General features: G+C 41.1%; 1 protein-coding gene across 1 annotated transcript in view; it reads left to right on the top strand.

The window, feature by feature from the left end:
- The window catches only part of LOC308677577 (sphingosine kinase 2-like), a 30,754-nt gene that overhangs the window by 2,524 nt on the left and 12,303 nt on the right, over positions 1-15,927 (top strand). The window contains exon 2 of the mRNA XM_081344113.1: positions 13,078-13,227. Within this exon, the coding sequence (XP_081200239.1) occupies positions 13,078-13,227 (150 nt within the window). The remainder of the gene's footprint in view (positions 1-13,077; positions 13,228-15,927) is intronic.

Raw genomic sequence — 15,927 nt, 5'->3', positions numbered from 1 at the left:
TCCTTCCATTTTTACTCTTGTCTGCTAGAACAGAGGCCCTCCAACCTTTTGGACACCAAGGATTGGTGCTGTGGGGAAAGGTTTTTCTGCCAACCAGAGGGGGTTTGGTTTTGCATACTGCCTGCATCCCATGAGTGGGGGCTTCACTTGTTTGTGCAGCCCAGTTGTTGGCATGCTGCGGATTGGTGCCGGTCCATGGAACGGGGTTGGGGACCCCTGTGCTAGAAGAGAATATATAAAGGTAAAGGTTCCCCCGCACATGCGTGCTAGTCTTTTCCAACTCTAGGGGCCGGTGCTCCGTTTCAAAGCCGAAGAGCCAGCGCTTGTCCAAGGACGTCTCCATGATCATGTGGCTGGCATGACTAGATGCCAAAGGCGCACGGAACGCTGTTACCTTCCCACCGTAGTGGTCCCTATTTTTCTACTTGCATTTTTACGTGCTTTCAAACTGCTAGGTTGACAGAAGCTGGGACGAGTAACAGGCGCTCACTCTGTTACGCGGCACTCGGGATTTGACCCGCCAAACTGCCGACCTTCTGATTGACAAGCTCAGCGTCCTAATCCACTGAGCCACCGCGTCCCAGAGAATATATACCTGTCTGTTTATCCTTTTATCTTATTAACAGTCTAAGGGTATATTTTGCCAACCAAATGAACTTTCTGTTTAAAATGTGAGCATAAATGTCCTGGAAAGTATGGAGTCAAGTGCTGCAATGGCTACATGTCCCACACTGAAATGTGTTTAACTTGCAATTTGTGTACATGGAAACCTGAAGGAGAAGATCCGTTTATGTTGAGCAACTTGATTACAAGCTCTAGCTCTGAATTCAACTGTGTTGAATTCACTTTTGTAATTTCCAATCAGCACAGCAACTCTAAAGAATACAAAATATATTGTGTTAGATTAAAGAATATCAGACTAATAGTGATTCTTCACTGAGTATTCTTATTTGTCAGCACAATTTACAACAGCTTATTCAATGTATAACAAAGGGGCAGGGAAAGTCAAATAGAATAGAGGTAGTCTTTTATTTATGACCTGTCAGTCAAGAAACATTTGAAGTTAAGGATGGTCTCCTAAAAGATACTTACAATCCAGTCCACGTGACCACGTTTTGGCCACTTGGCAACCAGCCTACGTTTTTGCCAATTGTGGCATTCCACAGTCATGTGACTGCAGTTTACTACATTTTTTGTTGAAATCCAACATTTATTTTTGGTTTCCAGCAAAATCACCCCATAGCAAACAATGGGTTTGCTTAATAACCATGGCAATTGCTTTATGATCATTGCAAAAGTTGCAAAATGGGGTTAGTCGTGTGATAACTCACTTGGCAACCATGATGACTGTATTTGGCAGACTCAGTTGTGGTAGTAAGTCAAGGCCTGCCTGTAAACAGCACATAAAATTAAAAGCTATGAAGGCCTCAGTATTGGTTACAGAATCAAAGTATGATGTGGAGCAATACTAATAGTTGAATGATTACTTGAGTTAGAGCTGTGCCTCTGAAATTACAAAAGTTCAAGGAGATTCGGCTTCTAACTCCCAAGAGGAGATTGCAGGCTTTAAATACCTTTATCAAATGCAATAAACCCCCAAGTGGCCTCAACAGCTCTCAGAGAGAGTGCTAACGGCCAGATGACTGCAAAGTAATATAATCCTTCCATCCCCCTCCCACCATCCTGTCAGAACCTATCCTTCCACACCACCACCACCCAGTCCTAGCTGATGAAGCTTCTTGGATGAGAAGCAAAACTACTTCCTCAAGGGAAAAAAGAGTCCAGTTGCCTTTTGGGGGGGGGGAAAAAACACCTTTGAGATAGCTATGACCTGGATGACTGAGAATCTCCATAGACAATTGTAGGGAAAATTGTCCCCAAAGTGGCTGAGTGTCTAACCTCGAACCCAGGAGTAGACAACTTTGGCCCTTTTTATGACCTGTGGACTTCAGCTCCCAGAATTCCTGAGCCAATGTGGCTGGCTCAGGAATTCTTGGAGTTGAAGTCCACAGGCTGTAAAGGGGCCAAATTTGCCCAGTTCTGTCTAATCCAGGGGTAGGCAACCTTGGCTCTTTTATGACTCGTGGACCTCAACTCTCAGCCAGGCTCAGGAATTCTGGGAGTTGAAGTCCACGAGTCATAAAAGAACCAAGGTTGCCTACCCCTGGTCTAATCAGAGCCTATTCACGGCAAGATCAAATGGTCTCTGGGACATCACAAATCACAACCATGCTCTTTAGCCTACGAGTGCCTGATTCAGCACTAGCTAAAACTAGTGGGTGATTTATTTATTTATTTATTTATTTATTTATTTATTAACAAAGAACATCATACAAATACAGCATTCTCTCCTCCTTTTGCATCTGGCTTTGCACACAAGAAGTCAGGAATTAGCTGATTGTAAGACAAATTCTCAAGAACCAAGTCAAAATAATGGCTGCACCATAAGATGCAGTACTTTTTTTGTACAGAACTATATGCCCCCTTGGAATAGAAGTGCTTGCTTTCAGAGTTGTGTGTACCGTGAAAAGGAGCAGGCTTTCTAAGGGATGATGATGATGATGATGATGATGATGATGCATTAAACACAGACAGCTGTACCAGCAATTAAAAAACTGCAGAGGAAGTGCTGAACACTGCATAGGAGGGCCTGTATTAAAAGGGAATTTGTCTGAAAGCACACAGTTTCCCTCGTTCATTTCAGTTCAAGAAATTTTTTGTATGATGCATTACCCATTGCTGAGGGGTGGCTGAATACATTTACTGCTAGAAGATTTACACGATTTACAGATTTACACGTGAAGTGGTTAGTCGTTTTATGGAACTAGCAAGGAAAACACACTACGCAGGTTTCCTCCTTAGTGTGTGATTTGTGCTTTAGGTGCTTCCTTTAAGTCAGGGCTGTTCAACCTTTTCACCCATTGTACCACTTTTAGGATTGGGCAACATCCAAGTACCACCAGTCACCTAGCAAGGGGTCAAAAACTTGATGACCCCCCCCAAAAAGGAAAAAAAGTGATGAAGTACAGGTAGTCCTCGACTTACAACAGTTCGCTTAGTGACTGTTTGAAGTTACAATGGCACTGAAAAAAGTGCCCCCCAAGCCACAGCCGAGCAAGACACCTGCCTGCCCGCCCGGCAGCGGTCTTCCTCCTGTCCGAGGTTTTCATTGTTGTGAGCATTTCTGTTGAAGATTGGCAGCAGGGGTGGGGTGGGGTGTGTTTGGTTTTTATTCCCCCCTCTGCTGGGTGGTTGCAGCAGGTTTGGTCATTTCACATGACCCTGGGACACTGTGACCATCATAAATATGAATCAGTTGCCAATCATTTGAATGTAAATCACAAGACCCTGCAGATGCTGCAACATTGCAGCTGATCGGCGCTTCTTCTGGGCTCAGAAGCGCCAGGATCAGCGCCGAGCTACAGCTGGATCCTAGCGCTGATCCTGGCACTTCCACTGAACCCTGACAGCCCTGCAGCTCCAGCCATCTCTCGCTCAGCCTTGTGCGGCTGCCACTGGTTCAGCTCATTCCCCTCCCCCGCTACCACTTTTCTAGGATGGTTGCGTACCACCTGCCAGGAGCCAATGTACCACAGGTGGTACCCGTACCACTGGTTGAAAAGCCCTGCTTTAAATGATGCTAAGCAACTTTTATTGTTTATCTTATGAATGTTCATACATTCTCCAGATTCTTAGACTTGTTTGCTTAGACCAAGGGTAGGCAACCTTGGCTCTTTTATGACTCATGGACTTCAACTCCCAGAATTCCTGAGTCAGCTATGCATAGCTGACTCAGGAATTCTGGGAGTTGAAGTCCATGAGTCATAAAAGAGCCAAGGTTGCCTACTGCTGGCTTAGACAGTGTTGCTCTGTTCTCCTCATCCAGAAGATTCTGTGGGACCGGTTAAAATCTAAAGGGTTGTGTTGCACCAGGAATTCAACCTGCAGGCTCTTTCAGTCTATCATTTCCATGGACAGGAAATCTGTCAGCCCTGCTTCTGTACCAATGTTATGTTTTTCAACTGAAGCAAAGAAAAAAGCTGAAGAAAAAAGAAAAAGAAAAAAACTAAGCAGCCCAGTTGGAAAAGGTCCATAGAAGATGAAGCGAGGAGAAGAAAACAATAGTTTAATAATAGTCAATTGGTATTTTTTTCCCCTGTACATATAATCAAAACAGAAACGAACCCTGGGGGCTGATCTCCCCTCTAAGCTAAAATCCGTGCAGCAAAGCAGAAAAAGCTGTATTGTAGATACATTTTATATGTCAAGAATGTGAACTGAATTACATGAAGACACAACTGTGTTGAAGCTTGCTGGATGGAAAGCAACACCTGTGCATGCTGAAAGAAAGAAAAAGGGCTATCGATCGTTACTTACAAAGTGCCAAATAACTCGGCTTATAATTATAGCATTATAATGATGGAAGGGACACAGTGGCTCAGTGGGTTAGGACACTGAGCTTGTTGATCAGAAGGTCAGCAGTTTGGCGGGTCGAATCCCGAGTGCCGCGTAACAGAGTGAGCGCCTGTTACTCGTCCCAGCTTCTGCCAACCTAGCAGTTCGAAAGCACATAAAAATGCAAGTAGAAAAATAGGGACCAATACGGTGGGAAGGTAACAGCGTTCCGTGCGCCTTTGGCGTCTAGTCATGCCGGCCACATGACCACGGAGACGTCCTCGGACAAGCGCTGGCTCTTCGGCTTTGAAACGGAGATGAGCACCGGCCCCTAGAGTTGGAAACAACTAGCCCGTATGTGCGGGGGAACCTTTACCTTTACCTTTAAATGGTTTGGACAGCAAACAAGTAATGGCTGCTGTCAGGCAGGGGAGGATGTTAGGTAACTAGCAAAGTGCTGCAAGACTTGGGGAGAGCGCGAGCACCCTACTGGAACAACCTGTGACTTTCCCCACAGGCTTCACCATTGACTTTGGTTGAGGGGAAAGGTTGCCCAAATGGCAGTTCTTTGGCTGTGGGATACTGCAGCTGTCATAAGTGCAAGCCAGTTGCCTAGTGCCCAGATGTTCTGTTCCAGCCTACGACCGGCCCTGTTGGAATGTCAGGGACAACCCCTTTTTATAATCAATAGGCTGGAACTAATCCAACCAAATTTATTTGCAAAAGCTAAACGAAAAAGTTCAAACAAAAGTTAAACAAATACAGACCAAGACTTTATCAGAAGCTGTTCAAACGGTTGCCTTCAGCAACCAGCACCTCCCACGCATTCCCCTTTTAACAGCAGTCCCAAGGCGTGGCTTCTCATTGCCTTCTCCTGAGTTGCCTCATTGCTTTCCTCTGCTCAGTTCTGCTAGATTGCCTCCTGCTTCTAGCGTCCCTGAACAGAGCCAGCTGTGGATCGTCTTCTTCCAAACTTTCATGCTCACACACCTGGGTCTGAGGAGGAACAAGACGGGAGGGGCCTGGCTGAGAATTCTGCGGTGCATCAGAACCTCTGACACCTAAGGCTCTCCAAACCCCTCCTCCTCCTCCTCTTCAGAATTGTCCAACTCAGCTGCTGAAACCACAGGCTGACACTGAGTCACAACACCAGATGACGATCATGTGACCACTGGATTTATTGGAGCTTTGAAGACTATTCATAGCTACAACTTGTTCAGCAACATCATAACTTCGAGCAGTCACTGAACTAATAGTCATTAAATGAGGACTACCTGTATTTATGGAGCATAAAGCAGAATTTGGGTGGAAAGAATGCTGCAAGAAGGGCTGTTTGCATCTTCTTTCTCTAGTCTCCAAACACACTCCACAAGGATCGTTTTTGATCTTTGTGTGGCATGCAGAAAATAGCAGAGGCCAGCAGGAAAGAGGTGCGCAGTGCCAGAATGAAGAGGAAACAGCACTTAAATTCAATCGTATTTAATCATATTGTCTATGGGGATCAGTATAATTAAATAGTCTCTATATAATACATGGGGATAGTTCAGTTACTTGAGGGTGATCAAATTGATTTGCCCTGAATCCAATGCATTATTCATGGTATTCTCAGAGTCTCCAGGAGAGCTTCCATTTCTGTCCCATTAAGAGCTACTAGTTGCTGCCAACGTTTGAAGGGTTTGCATCTATTGTGCATCTTCTGTCCTTGGAAAAATCGCTGAATCCCTGGGTATCGATCCATAAAACTCTTCGCTCTTGCTTTGTATATTGGGACTTGAGTTTATTGGTGGGTTCAGGGACAATGGCGTTTGGGCTGCAACGTTATCCAGACCTATTGGCCTATCAGCCTAGGCAAGAGATGGTGATGCCAATTTATATGGAGCAGACTTTGGGGAAAAGAAACCAGAAGTGGAGACGTTGTTTGGTTGTGCACATCATATTAGGTGGAGGGTGGAGGAAAACAGAATTTTTTTTCTGAGTAATAACTGCACTTCGTTAAGTAAAACTGCTGATCTGTTGAGGAGGATATAAAGCAGGTGTCTTCAAACTTGGCCCTTTTATGACTTGTGGACTTCAACTCCCAGAATTCCTCAGCCAATGCCCTTGTAACTTCCAATGGACACTAAACAAATGGTGGTAAGACAAGGACTCCCTGTATAGGAATTAAGCACCTGTCTCCTGATCTTGTGGGAGAGCTACAAAAAGTTGCATTGCATGAAAATTGCTTTGCCAATGAGTTTCAGTGGCATTCTTTGGGCATGCAGTGTAGGTTGCAAAATGTGATGTGAGAAACTGTTTAACCTGGGGTTATTAAATCACTGGGATTTTAGTAGGATTTAATGGCATACTGTAACTAAAGCTGTAAACCACAGTGGGTTGTGGTTCACATGCAAATCATTAATGTGATTTAGTATTTAATATGATTTGTGAGTTCAGCAAGTTCTGTAGTTCTATTCTCTGTTGAGTAAGGTACCATGATAAGGAATGTCCAAGGAAGGAGTAAAATTATTGCAGGAAACAGCTGCTTTGTCTATCCTTCTTCTGGTTAGTTCAGATGTACTGGTGTGTGTGAATCCTCTCATCATTGTTCCTACTGTGGGATTTTACCCTCATTTTTGATCCAGGTTATTTCTGGATCTAGGTTATTTCTGGACCCCCACCCCATATATTTGTTATAACTTGTGACAAAGCCACCCAGAGTTGCTTCTTGTGAGGGGGACAGCCACGTAAATGTGATAAATCAATAAAAATAAAGCTCATTTAGTCAGAACCAGGCTTTTGGAGATTCTTTCACCCCTATATAAAAAATCTAATGAAATTTCCTCAGATAACCAGAAGGTGAGATACCAGTGACTGAGGAAAAGTCATTGAACTTTGCCTCAGATCTCTATTGTAGCTTCTCTGCTTTTGAACATCTGCATGAATCAGCTGGCAAACTTTATCTGGAAGTTTGAGTCCAGTTGTTCAGTTCTTTTCTATGGACTGTGTATTTTAGGCTATTGCCCTATGACTTAATTCTAGTAACGTGTCAACCACCTTTTGAGGTTGCATAGCCTTTAAAGGCCCTACAAATATATCAAATAAATCTTGAATTAAATAGTAAATAAATTTTGAATTAAATAATACCACAACAGATGGCGCAGTGGCTAGAATGCCATATTGCAGGCTAATTCTGCCAACTGCCAGCAGTTCAATTCTGACTGGCTCAAGGTTGACTCAGTCTTCCATCCTTCCGAGGTCGGTAAAATGAGGACCCAGATTGTTGGGGGCAATAGGCTGACTCTGTGAACCGCTTAAAGCACTGTGAAGTGGTATATAAGTGGTATATAAGTCTAAGTGCTATTGCTACACGGTTTATTGCTCAAAGGAGCTGCAAATGTAGTTAGGAGTACTTGATTCCTTGTTAGTGATCCGTCAGGTCTTTCCTTCCCCTTCAAAGCAGCGGCCAGAGTCCTTTGTCAGGAATGGCCCCAATATTGGGAAAATGTGGACCCCCCCTCCTTTTGCGACGGGACAATCCCCCTGCTCCATAAAACTGTCTTCTGTTGGCTTCCCTCTGTAGGGCAGCTAAAGGATGTTATCTGCTGCTTACATTGAGATTTCTGCTCATGTATTGCCATTTCTCTCTACTGTAGGAAGTCAGGGTCTTAAAAAAGAGGGACAGGAGTATAACTAATGGTCATAATACAGGTAGTCCTCAACTTACGACCTTAATGGTGCCTGCCCATCACAGTTTTAAATCGTGACGGTCTCAAATCAGTTCAGTCACATGACTGATCTGATTTTACTGCCTTTTCTTGCAGCAGTCAATGCTTCGCTGTGGACCGGTTTGCCGAAAAGTGGAAATGTCAGTTTTTGGCAAACCCGTTGTAAAATGCAGTCACAAAACCAAAGAATGCTTTAAATGGCCATAAATGTGACCAAATGCCTGGGGTGATATGACATAAGTTGAGGACAATCTATAAACAAACACATGAATAGTTTTCCCAAAGATGAGGCAGCTAGACTTTCTTCTTTTTCTTTGAAGACATTTCACTTCTCATCCAAGAAGCTTCTTCAGCTCTGACTGGATGGTGGGGGAATGGAAGGATTTATACTCCTTGCAGACAGCTGGTCATTTGCCTTCTTTTAGCGAGTCGTTAAAGCTACCTGGAGGCTTAGCTGTGTCTTCAGGATCACCTGAGTGGTTCAAATGGGTGTGGAGCCTTCTTGGAGCTGCTGAAAGGACTGCGTTGCAGACTGGAGATAGATGATGGGGGATTCCTCCCCCTCTGTGGAGAAAGGGCTGTTCAAATTTTGACATAGATGGCCTCTTTGGCCCCTCTTTCAAACCAGCGGTCCTCTCTTTCCCAAAATGTGGACTTTCTCAAAGGATGCAAATGACCAGCTGTCTGCAAGGAGTATAAATCCTTCCATTTCCCACCATCCAGTCAGGGCTTCCACAAAAAAAAGGCCATAAAGTCAGATTGGTCACATGACCATTTTACAACCTTCATAGTCTTATAGCAATGATGGCAGGCTCCATTATGGTTGTAACTTGAGGACTACCTGTACTAGAGTATAAAATGCTTCAGAAAAGAAACGACAGAATCATATGCAGAGAGACGTTATATTGAAGCAGTGACAACTCTTAGACAATAAGCTACTATAGGCAATTGCTCTAATGTCAAATTATTGTCATATAAGAATTAAGTAAATTATCAAATTATTATCAAATAATAAATCACTAAGCTCAGATGAATTACTATGGAATGTGTAAAGTTGCAAGAAATGAGTTTTGGAGTCCTTGGTGCGCTCCGAGCTTGATTGTTTTCTCCCAGACGTTTCCTTACCCAAACTAGGTAACATCATCAGTTCAAAAGAGAGTTAAAATTTTTAACCTCTCTCTATCAACCATTGTGAATTAAGTCCATGCAACCAATACTCTCTTACATAGCCATACCAAAGAAATGAGATGTGAAAAAAGTATGCACATTATTGAACTAATTCCTCATGGAAGTCAAGTTTCAATGAAGAACTCGCAAAGAAGAATACACAGTGTACTGAGAAAGAAATGCTAAATAGCCAGACAGGGTTCAGAAAAATGTCAGAACAGAGAGCTAATTAATGCAGGATAAATAAAACATAGAAGTTTCATCTTTGTTTTCTTCACAAGAGCAAAGATGTTTCTTTATATAAGGAGGATGGATAAGTCTGCCTTACTCAGGCAGTGTGACTGGGCAACATACAATAATAAACATAGAATAATATTTTTATTTATTTGTCAAGTTTCTACACCGCCCATCTCACTTAAGTGACTCTGGGCGGTTTACAAACAAGTTAATAAAGAAGTATAAAACATGACCAAAAGCACAGTTAAAAACAAAATTAAAAAACATTAACATTTACAAGTTAAAAGTAATAAATCAGTGTTAATAATAATGTCAAAACTTAACCACAAACAACTGATATATACATACAAAAGCCAAGATGTAAACTTGGCACAGAAAGAATTGTGATCATATTAAAATGTAAACTATTGTAAGGCTAATTGAACTTACTGGGAGATATTATTGTTCTTATGAAGAAGCTCTTTATGGAGAAAGAACATACGCTAACAACTGAATTTGGAGAAATGGATGGTTTTAGGGAAGGGAATGAAATGAGGGCACACCCCAACCTAATGTTTACTGAGCTGTATACTGAATATAATATTAAAAGGGCAGGACTGGAATAGATGACAGCTGAAATCAAAATAGTATTAGAGTTTTAGCTCGGGCAGGACTTGAACTGAACAGTTTCCTGGTTACTAGCATAATGACCTAACCACTATCCCAACTGGCTCTTAGCAAATTCAGACTAGGCATCAAAGAACCAAAGGTGGTTAGTTTTGTTTTCTTGGGTTTAAGAATATATACTAATGGATAGTGTAGTGGAGAAATAAAGAGATTTGCCTTCCTCCCTAAAATCAATAATAGATTAATACAAGGTCATGATAATAAAAGTCAGAAGAATTAAACCAACAGTTGCAATGGATGTGGGGACAATAAGAATGTGGGAAACCCAGATTCTAGAGCAGAGGGGTCCAACCTTGTCCATTTTAAAACCTGTGAACTTCAACTCCCAGAATTCCCCAGCCAACCATGCTGGCTGGGGAATTCTGGGAGTTGAAGTTCACAATTCTCAGTAGAGATGCCTTCACTTTGCACTGGATAGAGGCTGACTTTTTTAATAGTTATGCATACAGATACACCAGTGCACATGTAGATATATAGATCCACGTGTGTAAATACGATGCAATTCGGTGCGTACAGCCAGCCTGGTAGCATCCTCAGAGATCAAGCCCACTGCACGAAAGGTCATTATTTAGGGCAAAGTATTGAAAAATACCACCTCAGACAGCTTTCAAATGCTGTGAGGTTTTAGGGCTGTAAAACGCTGAGCGTCTGTGACCTTAAAATTAGCAGATTAGCTGCAGATCCTGAGAAGATCAATCAGTTATTTGGAACAGCAGCCTTCCTTTTTCAGCATTTCCTTCTTGCCTGCGGTTTGGAAAAGCTGCTTTTATCTCGTGGGTGGAATTTGAGCAGGAAGTTTTGCACGATGTGGAAGGATTATTATAACTACTGTGCTGGCATTTTTGGATGCCTTCATGGGGAACCAGACGGCAGGTTCTGCTTCCCAAAATGTGAATTTAGCAAGTTTACCTGAGAGCAAATGCTGAAGTGATGTGATGCTTTTCCTTGCATTCCAGGAAGATATCCCATAGTGAATGTAATACTGTACAGAGAGTCCTTGACTTACAACTGCTTGTTTAGTGACCATTCAAAGTTACAGTGGTGCCGAAAAAAGTGACTTATGACTGGTTTTTACCCTTACAACTGTTGCAGCATCCCGATGGTCACGTGATCGGATTTTGGTTGCTTGGCAACTAGCACATATGTTATAACAGTTGCAGTGTCCCGGGGTCATGGGATAACATTTATAACCTTCCCAACTAGCTTCCAACAAGCAAAGTCAACAGGGAAGTCAGATTCCCTTAACAACTGTGTTACTACTTAACAGTGCAGAGATTCCCTTAACAACTATGGCAAGAAAGGTCGTAAATTGGGGCCAGACTCACCTAACAACTGTCTCGCTTAGCATTGGAAATTTTGGGCTCAGTTTGTGTCCCTAAGTGGAGGACTGCCTGCATGCAGCTTTTCATCAATTCGGCCTCATAACCGACTAAATTTCTTTCCCTTTCAGACGTGCACCGTGCTTTCTTAAAAATTTAAACGTTGACTGTGACCGAATTTTAGAAACTTGCTGTTCTTCTCTCATAGCAATTAGTTTCTCTGCCCTTTCCACCCTTGTATGAGGGATCCACTTGACTTATCTTGGGTGTGTGCACAGATTAGAATATCAGGAGCTTTTGCTAATAGTCCCTTAATCTGTACAGTATGCGAAGCTGATTTTATCATAGGACTGGATCTTGTATTTTATACTTTTATACTTTTGTACTTTGCACTAGATTGAAGATAAGTCCATAATTGCTTATCCTGTTAAAACCATAATTGCTTATCCTGGTAAGTCCATAATATCAAAAAAATAAAGGGAACAGAAAATAAGACATCCTACTATTGAATACAGTACATTGTGTTGTTTAAGTGTTCCCTTTATTTTTTTGAGCAGTATACACACACACACACACACACACACACACACACACAGAGAGAGAGCTTGAGTACAGTCCGCAGTATTGTTAGGGATGCTACGCATCCTCTCCTTGACCGGTTTTTCTTGTTACCTTCTGGGAGAGGGCTGCATGGTATCTGAAGCAGAACATCTAGATTCAGTCACAGCTTTGTTCCATATAGTATCAATCCTTTGAACTCTCAAGTTTCTTTTCTGCTATGTATTCAAAATTGACGGTGATTAATATATACATGTTGTTGTTGTTAGCTGCGAAGTCTTGTCCGACTCATCGCGACCCCATGGACAACGTTCCTCCAGGCCTCCCTGTCCTCTACCATCTTCTGGAGTCCATTTAAGCTCACGCCTACTGCTTCAGTGACTCCACCCAGCCACCTCATTCTCTGTCGTCCCCTTCTTCGCTTGCCCTCAATCTTTCCCAGCATTAGGCTCTTCTCCAGTGAGTCCTTCCTTCTCATTAGGTGGCCAAAGTCTTTGAGTTTCAACTTCAGGATCTGGCCTACTAAAGAGCAGTCAGGGTTGATCTCTAGGACTGCGGTTTGATCACCTTGCAGTCCAAGGGACTCGCAGGAGTCTTCTCCAGCACCATAGTTCAAAGGCCTCAATTCTTTGGCGCTCAGCCTCTTTTATGGGCCAACTTTCACAGCCATACATTGCAACTGGGAAGACCATAGCCTTGACTGTACGCACTTTGGTTGACAGGATGATGTCTCTGCTTTTTAGTGTGCTGTCTAGATTTGCCATGGCTTTCCTCCCAAGGAGGAAATATATATATGGGTATGGGTATATGTATACATACTTTTTTTTGAGAGCAGGCAGCAGAATTTCATTTTTAATGTATGCCAGTATGCTCATAGTAAAAAATGACAATAAAACTTGTCTGTCTGTCTATATCTATCTATCTATCTATCTATCTATCTATCTATCTATCTATCTATCTATCTATCTATCATCTATCTAATTTGCTCAATGCAAATGCTTAATCTTCTTGTTGTCTTTTCCTCCCTTCAGAGATTAGCTGTAATCTACTGCCACGTTCCCGCCGCCTGCTCCTCTTGCTCAACCCCTTTGGGGGCAAAGGTAACGCACTACAGTGGTGTCAGAGTCACATCCTTCCCATGATCACTGAGGCAGATGTCAGCTTCAACTTGATCCAAACAGGTAAAGCTCCAATGGGGAAAAAAGGTGACCTTAAGAATACTGGATGACTTTATCTCTTGACAGCCTTCTCCATGCTGGTCTCCTCCAGAATCCCATTAGCCCTGCAAGTTGGAATTCTGGGAGTCACAGTCCATAGGCATCAGAAGGCCAGCAGAATGGGAGATGTTGGCCCAGGAAACAAACCATGACCTATTTTTTAAGGAATTAATGTTTTGAAGCTGTCATGGGTGGAACAAGAATGCAAAGCTGATTTGTGGATATATTCAATGACTGCGATTTTCCAGGATACCGGTGGTGGTGGTGGTGGTGATGAGGATAATGATACCCTTTGCTCTACTAGTAATCCTGCCTTTAACTAGTTTCTTATAGTGGTTAAGGCAGCAGACTGGAAATCAGGAGACTGTGAGTTCTAGTCCCACCTTAAGCATGAAACCAACTGGGTGACCGTGGGTGGGTGATTATCCTAGGAAGCAAGCAACAGTAAACCACTTCCAAAAACTCTGCAAAGAAAATGTCAGGGACTTGTCTAGGCAGTCACTAGGAATCAAGTCAAGGCAAGTCTCAAAAAACACACACATACAAAATCCTGCTTATCTTAATGTGTTTGTTTCTTTTCTCTTTTTTTGTATAAGCTTTTTATTTTATTTTTTTCTCTACATACATATGTTAGTTTTTCAAACAGTGTGTGATCTGGGTTCATAAAATGCTAATACATAATCAAGTCCTACTCTTTGGTTCTCTCCTCTAGCCGTTTGTAGAATAAATTCCAGCTTTGGTAGTATTCTGTTTCTTCTTTATCTTTCAGCCTCATAGTTAATCTGTCCATCTCCGCGCATTCCAGTATCTTTTTTTATTATTTCTTCTTCTGAAGGTATTCGTTCATTCTTCCAGCATTGCGCATAACTTATTCTTGCTGCGGTTATAATATGTAAAACCAAATATAAGTTTTGCTTATTAATCTTTTCTGGTACTATACCTAATAAAAAAAATTCAGGATTAAATACTACATGTTCTCCTAATATTTTTTCTAGCCAAGCATGTATTTTTTTTCCAATAGGCCTTTACTTTGTCACATGTCCACTAGATACGATAATACGTACCTAAATTATGTTTACGTTTCCAACATTGACCTGATACATTTTTAAACATTTTTGCTAATCTTGCTGGAGGCAAGTGCCATCTATAAAACATTTTATACAGATTTTCTTTATACGCAGTTGACATTGTCAATTTATAATTTCTCTCCCATAATTTTTGCCATTTTTCTAATTCTTATTATAACCAAAGTTTTTCGCCAACCTTATCATTGTCTCTTTAGTTTGCTCACTTTCCATCTCTAAAATTAACAAAAAATTATATATTTTCTTAATTTCTCATCAGAAGTTAATAATATCTTATCAAATACAGTTTAATCTTTATAGAATCCATACAGTTTCATATCTATTGTATTTGTAAGCGTATCCACCATGACATGTTGATACCCTGATTTTCCAGCTCTTGTTTCAATTTTAATGTCCCATCAATATTTAAAATATCTCTATATGTCCAAGTTTTTTCAAAATCTAACAAATTTGTGTGTGAAAAAGCTTCAATTGTTGATAACCACCCTGGAATTTTTACATATATTTTCTTTTTAATTTTTTCCCATACTGTTATCAAAGCATTTCTAATACAGTGATTTTGAAAATACTTATGGATTTTGTTTTTCCCATACCACAAAAAAGTGTGCCACCCCAATTGTAAGTCATGTCCCTCCAAGTATAACAACCTTTTGTTCCTAAGCATTATCCATTCTTTCACCCATGTTAATACAGATGCTTGATAATACAAAGCCCACTCAGGTAGGCCAAAGCCTCCATTTTCCTTAGTATCTTGCAAGGTTTTCATCTTTATTCTAGCTTTCTTTCCTTGCCATACAAACTTCAAAATTTATGAATTCAACTCTTGAAAAAAAAATTTCCCAAGTTTTGTCAGAATTGTTTGAAACAAAAATAAAATCTTACGCAGTATATTCATTTTAACTGTAGCAATTCTTCCTAATAATGACAGTTTTAAATTCTTCCACTTTTCCAAGTCTAGCTTTATTTGTTTCAATAACCTTATGTAATTATCTTCTTTTATTGTTGAGCACTTAGCTGATAAATATATACCCAAATATTTTACCTTTTTCACTATCTGTACCTCTGTTACTTCTGACATTCGGCTTTTTTGCTTATCCGTAAGATTCTTAACTATTATCTTGTTTTTCTCTTTATTTATTTTTAATCCCGCTATTTCACCATATTGTTCTATTTTCCCCCACAATTTTGGGATCATCTCCAAGGGTTCTTCCAAAATAAATAAATAAAATAATAATAATAATAATAATAATAATAATAATAATAATAATAATAATAATAATAATAATAATAATAATAATAATAATTTTATTTGTATACTGCCCTTCTCCCGAAGGACTCAGGGCAGTGAACAGGGCAATAAATACTAAAATACAAAGATACAAAAATTAAGAAAAGATTAAACAGAATGCCCAATACAATACAACAATAAATACAATACGTTAAAAGCAATAATAAAACCCAAACCCATCAGACCAGGCCGGCTTGTTCAAACAAGTAGGTCTTTAGATCACGCCGGAAGGAGCGAAGGTCGGGCGCCATCCAGAGCTCAACCGGTAAACGGTTCCACAAATCCGGCGCA

The sequence above is a fragment of the Vipera berus genome (genome assembly GCF_964194415.1).
Source record: "Vipera berus genome assembly, chromosome: Z".
Lineage (NCBI taxonomy): Eukaryota > Metazoa > Chordata > Lepidosauria > Squamata > Viperidae > Vipera > Vipera berus.
Note: the sequence above shows the minus strand (reverse complement) of the source record. Positions and strands in the feature narration are given on the sequence as shown.